The 7,961-nt window shown below is 49.5% G+C and overlaps 1 protein-coding gene across 1 annotated transcript in view; it reads right to left on the reverse strand.

Annotated features, from left to right (window-relative positions):
• Nucleotides 1-5,976: 5,976 nt before the first annotated feature.
• The window catches only part of LOC106809697, a 17,711-nt gene continuing 15,726 nt past the window's right edge, over nucleotides 5,977-7,961 (reverse strand). The window contains exons 5-6 of the mRNA XM_014812867.1: nucleotides 6,672-7,304; nucleotides 5,977-5,981 (exon numbers count right to left, since the gene is read on the reverse strand). Coding sequence (XP_014668353.1) covers nucleotides 5,977-5,981; nucleotides 6,672-7,304 — 638 coding nt within the window. The remainder of the gene's footprint in view (nucleotides 5,982-6,671; nucleotides 7,305-7,961) is intronic.

Raw genomic sequence — 7,961 nt, forward strand, 5'->3', positions numbered from 1 at the left:
CACACACACACACACACACACACACACACACACACACGCACGCACCCACGCACGCACACACACACACACACACACATTCGACATACATACGACCAGGAGTTAATAATGACAAAATATTTGTCATTTTTAACTCCTTATACGACGTACATCTTCACGTACATTAGCTTAGCGAGGAACCTAGAGCGCAATGCTGCGAGCCAAGTGAATATTATAGATCGGATTTCACCAAGCACACGTGCCGTCGGAACGCCCGCGACCAGTTTGAACGTATGACAACGACTCAAGAAACTTATCTTGGCAGTCAACGGTGACCGACACACGAGCGCCATCTTCATGTACATTAGCATAGCGGGGCAGCCAGAGCACGATGCTGGGAACAAAGCGAATATTGTAGATCGGATTTTACTATGGCCGTATAACCGCGGCCAGTATGAACGTATAAGAAGGCCGACACATATATTATATATAAACCACCTGTTCACAAACTCATAAACTGCACTTTGGTTCTCAACTCGAATTCATTTTTTCATTTCAAATACTCTAAAGTAACAACATTACAATCGTTGAAGTCAATGGATAAAATTGTGCCACAATAACTAGGCAAAACAGTTGTTGAGCGCCTAAACACGTAATTATAAACATTCAGTAAGGCAAATGCTATCAAAATGTATATTACAAACTTACACCGTTTTATTTTTGGTCTATATTCTGACTTAGAATACTCTCCTCATTCCCTCCTACGTTTTCTGGGCTGTGGCTTTGGGGGGAGGGGGAAGCACCTGCCCCATCCACCTCCGAGATTACAGGGGTGAAAATCAAATAAAAGCTTAATAAATGTAAAATAATCCTAAAATAAGTGTAAAGGTAACATATTTCACCTATCATATGCGATGTGCCAATATTAAAACACCCTAGTGGAAAATCCTAGCGACGATTAGTAAGAAGTATCAAATTGTTAAAATAACTGAAAAAAAGTACATCTTTTTTTTTTTCGCTGATAGGCGGGAACCCCAAGGTGACTACAATGACACCACGTTATGTATAATGATGATATTCGTCTGTTGATTTACAAACGGAAAAGAAAATTACTGCTCATACAATTCTATGATATTGTGTAAAAATTTTCCTGACATGCATACCCATCACTAGTAAAACATAGCATTAATGAAAACCCTATTATCCACATCGACTAAATTCGACTAGAGATATTCTATACGTTCACGCTGAAAAATCTCAACTCATTTTGATATACCCTGCTAATTAGTAAACAAAGACCCGTTGTCAGAAACATTAAAAATAGTTATGACTATAAACATATATATCACAAGTCTAAAACGTTGTGACTTTTGCATATAACATCATTTGAAAAGTCGTGAAAACAATTGTAAACAAAAACAAAAGATGATGTAACAACTACATATCATGTTTCCAACAACGGGCCCAGCATAAAGAATATATTATTTCGAGATTCGATACACTGGAGTAGCAAAACTATGCCTGCGATGAATAGCAAATGGCACAAATACAAATAATTCGAAACAAAAGATTTAACGGGTCCACATGCATAATGCAACACTTATATAACATATTACATGACCCATGAAAACAACCAAGGGCAAGCTCCTGTAAACGCTAAACCTTTATGAAACATGGGTGGAATTCCATGCATGCGTAAGTTACTAACGGTGTTCAGTGCTGTGTAACGGGAATGAGGGTGTGGAAGGAGTGGTAGTTGTGTTATATATGGCACAGATGATGCTAGCGACAAAAATAACGATAGTGACAACTATAAGTTAAATAACGATGGTGAGTTGTTCAATTAGAACATGTAAATAAAAATATATCTCATACTGTTCATAAACTCAAGGGCACTTATTCACGTGACTCTGTAATTTCTTTGGCGCAAGGACAAAATATAAGTAGACTTCAAACACTCGACCCTCTCCGAATGTGAAAAATATATCTTGACTAGGAATAGTGAAAGCTAGTAGAATTTTGATTTCACTGCATATTGAGTTTAAATAAACTTACAATGATGAAAAATACTGGTTTTCGAATGATTAACTAAAAATCAATTTCATCATGGTATAAATGAATAAAAGAAAGCTCAAAACTGTGCAAGGTAACCCTGACTGACTATTATATGAAATGCACATATGAAGTGGTAACAAAACTCGTAAAATTCATAATACATGCCGAGCACAACCTGTGAGATCATATATGTGTGTTTCATTATTACTTGTAGGTACGTGGAGTATTTTGGAAATTCCTAACAGATCATTAAGACATGAAAAATTCGTCATAAGCTCGGTATGCTGAAATAGTACAATACAACAAAACAGACGTAAGAACTTCTATCCTTTCTACCATCTAGTGTGGAATGATTCCAAGCTTGCAAGCTTGGCATTATAACTTATACATAGATATATACGTGTATACACATAGCTATATTGATATAGATAAGGTAATATTATGCCAAAAAATATATTGTGGTCAGTTATGCGTCATCGTACACAGTAGTATATAGAACTATTGCACAGTTTGTCACACACTATGGAACAGAGCTGAGTAACTTTACAACGATACTAGAAACTATGAACCAGCAAAACTCACCCAACTTGTGTACTAGTGACAAATGTAGTGACAAACTGTGACCTGCACTAGCAATTGTGACTGTACATGTATTACCGTTAGGAATCAGTGCAAGCGTTCAGCTGTGTAACAGCATACTTGTGAGAAATGTGACTACCTATGCTTATGATACACGCCTCTGTAACTTGGCACCTATCATACAAATATGTAACGGGCTGCCTACACATGTGTATTAAGACACCTCTTCGTAACACCTGCACGACTCTGCACCTACGCAGCACTGTTACACTATTACACTCTGTACACCCACCTAACGTTATTTATCTACACGCGTGTAATAAGGGACCTCTTAACCTAGGGACCCCTGTAAGTGTACGGCTATCTAACTGTACAACAATAAACGTGTGACTATTTACCTCACTGAGTGTAATAAGCACGCTGTACACTACCTTGGCACCTGCTTCATCAGCTTACTAACCATCTGCTGAGACTCTCTCTGAAGTTTCTGGGCTAAATCTAAAGCGCTGTCGACAGTAGAGCTCAGATCCTCTACGCTCTGCGACAGCGACCTGCGCCGCAGCCCACGGCCAGCGAGGGCGCCACCGTTACGTGAGAGGGCGCCACCGCTTCCTGCGAGGACGCTACTGTCGCTGCACGGACTAGACAGGGCGGCGTCGGAGGCCGGACCGGGGCTGGACATACAGCTGCGAGGAAACGCAACACCGCGTCCACGCGCCGCTCGGTCCAACAGCAACACCGGCGCCCCCTGAATCACGGAAGCTGCACTAGCGGCGCCCTCTCGCGGAGTGCGAGGTAGGCGAGACGTCTCGTCAGAAGACGCAGGTCGGAAGTGCAGCGCGGGAGACAACGCGCCGTCGTCGTGGCGACGCGGCGTGCTCGTCTTCATCATGCGCGGATGGTCGGACGGCGCCAGCGACGAATCCGAATTCGTGGACGAAGAAGAAAACGGCAGAGTGGACGACAGCGAGGAAGCGAGAACGCAGTCCTCCTCGCTCCGATGCTCAGTGGAATGATATGCACACGCACAGTCGCCGGTTCCCTGAGCGGCGCTAGCCTCGGTCTCTGCACGTGGCTGCGATCGACTCGGCGTCGTCGCTTTACCTTCTAATACTGATCGGTCAGGACTAGAAGCATGCAGCTCACAGTCAACACCACGCTCATCTTGAATACGACTAGTGGCACTGCCACGCGACAAGGAATGCGCGGACAATGGCCGGTTATGAGACAGCGCGACCTGGCCGTGAGTCTCGTGTTGCCGGTGACCGCCGCACGCACCACCGGCGCCCCCTGTATTGCCAACCATCCCGTACTCACTGCCCCCCACGCTGAGAGCTATCCCTACTCTTTGTTGCCCACCATGCCAGCTCATGTGGTTGTCAATGCAGCTAGCGCGGTCGTCGTCGCGGCAGCGGGTGTGGTCGTCGTCGCGGACGGCGCGGTCGCCGTGGTAACCGGGTCGGTCGTCGCGGCAGCTGGTGTGGTCGTCGTCGTGGACGGCGCGGTCGCCGCGGTAACCGGGCCGGTCGTCGCGGCGATCGTTGGCATCGCACGCGGCGCAGCTCATCGTGACGCAGCACGGCGTGTTGCTGCTGGCGGCGAGACGCACATGCCGGCACCGCACGTCGTCCTCGTCGTCGTCTGCGCACGGTGATGCACGGCCCTCGGCGCTCTCGTCGAACACCTCCGCGCACAGAGAGGGCGCCACCGCGGCCGGCAGCTGCGCGTCGTCGTCGCAGCGGCAGCCGTCAGGGCGCGGGTTGCTGGAGCGCAGGGACAGGCTGTGGGGGCGTGGCCGCCGTCCCGGGGTCAGTGACGACGCCCACCCCTCCTCCGCCTGGCAGTAGGCGGGTGCGCACGGCTGCGACGCGGCGGCGGCAGGGGTTCCCCTCGTCAGCAGCTGGCTCCACTCGCCGTGCGTCATCGCCAGCGTGCGCGCGTGACCTCTTCGGCGGTCGCCCCGCAGCGCGCCGTCGCTGCGAGAGAGGGCGCCGGCGTTGCTGAGGAAGCGCGGAGTGGCGGCGTGGGTGGCCGCCAGCGGGTAGCTGCGCGGGTCGCCGTGGGGTCGCGGGGTTGCCGTCGCCGCGGGACGGATGCACGCGGGAGCGCTGCTCACGCGCGCCGCATCGTGCTCCGGCGACGTCTGCGTGCAGCGCTCCCTGGTGGCGGGTCTGGCGGCGGCGAGCAGGTGGCCGTCGGAGGCGTGCAGACGATCCATGGAGCGCGAGCGGTGTAGCTCTCGCTTCAAGCCACGGATCTCCTTCCAGACTCGTCGCATCTCATCACTGCAACGTTACCACGGCAACACGTTATCAGGAGTAAGATAATATACTCCTATAGAATCCTATATACTATATACTCCTAGTATATACTCCTATATACTCCTATAGAATCCTATATTATCTTACTCCTGATGTTATCACTACACCGTAACCGCGGGAATGTTACAACTACAACGTGACCACGGCAACAATAAGCAGATATAGGATTACTGGTAAAGTGTAAACGTCAACCACATTATCAGCTACTACAAGGTTACAACCAGGTTACAAAGTTACCACAGGTTACCAGAACATTATCACCTACTGAAATCACATCGGTGCAAACACATGCCAAACACTCACCATCTTCGTTGGGAAATCGTATTATCAGCTCCTTGCTTCTCTTTGTCGACTTGCTGAGAAACTTCGCACCTTTCTCCGTGAGTAGCGGCGGCTTCAGCAGCAGGTGACAGCCCCTGTCGTGGCGACCTCGCATGCCTACCTTCAGCTCGTTCTCCCCGAACATTCTCTCCACCCCTCGCGAAGCGCACGCGCCACCGCCGCACGTACTTATGCGTCTGAAGTCAGCGCCGTCACCGTCGCTCGTCGCTCACGCACATCCCAGCTCATCGTACGCATCACCGTCTACGCGCTACATCGCGTCTGTTTCTCTGCCGCCGCCGCTGCCGCTGCTGCTGCTGCTGTGCCGAGCGAGACTAACGTTCTCTCTCGTCTAATCGGGTTTTCCTTTTGTTGATTCGCGGCGCTACTCGACGTGACGGCGCGATGAATATTTCAGAGGCGATTAATCAGAGACGCTAACGTCCGCAGAGACGCGAGCGCAGCATCTTCAACCATCCGTTTCCGACGGCGATCGTGAGTGTGCGCACGCGTGTCTCCCGTCAATGCCGCGAAGGTGGATGCTTGCGGGAGCACTTAGCGACGCGTGGGTGAGCATCCACGCAGCCTCCGCATCACCTTCTCTTCACCATCGCGTTGGGTAATTGCCACGAAGCCCCACGAAATCATCGTGAAGCGGTCGCTGTGACGCAGTTACCGCAGGATTGTCTCGCTGCGCATGGATTCCGCGGGGTTTACCGATGCTCTAGCCTGTCACAAAAAAAACAAAAAACAAACGTGGACTAGAAATGCCACGAATGTACGCGGCGATGCCTGCGTGACGTCAACAGCAACATTTGCCGGAGAGAAACACTCGCAAACACTTGGTCTGCTTCCTGTGCGAGAGAAACATTTGCCAGCCGATCAATAACAACAACATATCTTACACCCGATAACACTACTACGCACATACGCAGCCACAACCATGCCTCCACCAGTGCTGTAAGAGCGAGCGATTGCGCAGCACTGCTGCATTGCTACTGGCAGGCAGCCCAGCTACAACATGGCCCCCCAGCCTCTGCTTGTAATGAGGGAGGAGGCAGCAGGGGGCGAGCATCGTGGTGGTGGTAGGGGGGGGGGAGCAGCGCAGCTGCCACGTACTGACCATCTGGCTGGTGCCAGCAGACATAGCAGCCCATATTCAGGCCACAGAACTCACCAGTTGTACCCCGTTGGGTACATATATATATTCAAATTACTACGGACCATTGTACAGCGTATCCATACAGCGCTGTACTTAAGCGGCAGCGGTGAGGATCCATTTGGAAACAAAATGGCGTCAAATCCTGAGTTGGTGCAACTCTCTGTATACAGAGACCCTAGTCTAGGTGAGCAACCGAAACACGGATCTATCCTATTCAACCTATAGGTTGATTGACCTATCGACCCGACGTGACTGACCGATGGCTCTAAATGACGAGCATCGCGAAGACAGAAGAATGTTCTCGAAACAATGCTTTGCAACGACGTGGCAACTTGGTGCCCGCGAGCACATTACCTGCTGGTTCTCCATGCTCTCCAGGTACGTGCGTATGAGCAGGTCTCCGCCTGCGTCCCGCGGCGACGAGGATGCCTCGCCGAACGCCGCCGCCGTCAGTCCCGAATCGCAGCGGCGGCAACAAGATGGGGCCACCGCTCCCGGCGACGCGTCCGCGAAAACGTCCCCGCTCTCGACCCCCGCCGGCAGACTCGTGCTGCCACCTGGCAGAGTAGTGTGCAATGCTGACTCGCCATTTAGTGATGAGTGACGGTGCGGTGGATGCTGATTGGATGACTGTGACAGTACGCGGCCATCTTGTAGTGGCGATGATGACAACACTACGCCGGCCGTAGGGTGTACCGTCGTCTGCGCAACCGTGGGGGCGCCACCCGCACGCCCTCTGTCTGTGATTGGCTGGGGCGAATCCTGGTTTGGAACGACATCTTCGGCCAGTGCTGCCATCTTTATGTGAAGCTTTGTGAGCAGCTGCTCAAACTTCTGGTTAAGGTTGGATAGCTCGGTGACGAGACTATCGTCAGTGTCTAATGTCACACCTGTAAATGATTCACAGTACTCATCACCATATCATTATTATCACTAATATCAAAGTTATCAATATTATTGCACTATTATATTACCATCATTATACTACAAGTTAACAGTCATTGCCCAAACAACCCTTCTCGATCTACAGCTAATATCTATCTACAAGTAATGGGTGTCTAATATCGCGACTACCAGCAAAGATGTGCTGCTATTTACAGCTCGTAAGAAAGAAATCACAGTATAATACGGCAAATTATTCTAAAAGATAAGTGAATTGATATAATTTGCATGAAAAACACATTTTGTTTCAACATATTTTAGCAGGGAAATTTCTGCTGTCATGCTAATGATGTGATTATGGATAAGAGTTAATAGTAAGTTCATGCTGTGTACAGGGTGAAAAACTGATAATTGGAGGTCTCTGAGGAAGCACTGGTCCTGGTCAGTAGGCACTGGTCCAGGATTTTTGTCGTAGCAAAGTGAATGACTCGGATGTGGGGACGTTTTTATATGGGGGGATGGTGCAATTTGGTGATGTGCATTCTAAGGTATTCTTAAAAATTATATTTTTTACTCGTTTTGATACACCAAGCTTTTTCATTATAGCATGGCGGGTGCTGCCTTTGCGGTCCTAGTTGCAAATCGCCGAAGGCGGTTTGCGTGCT

Source organism: Priapulus caudatus, unplaced genomic scaffold (assembly GCF_000485595.1).
Source record: "Priapulus caudatus unplaced genomic scaffold, Priapulus_caudatus-5.0.1 Scaffold378, whole genome shotgun sequence".
Taxonomy (NCBI): Eukaryota; Metazoa; Priapulida; class Priapulimorpha; order Priapulimorphida; family Priapulidae; genus Priapulus; species Priapulus caudatus.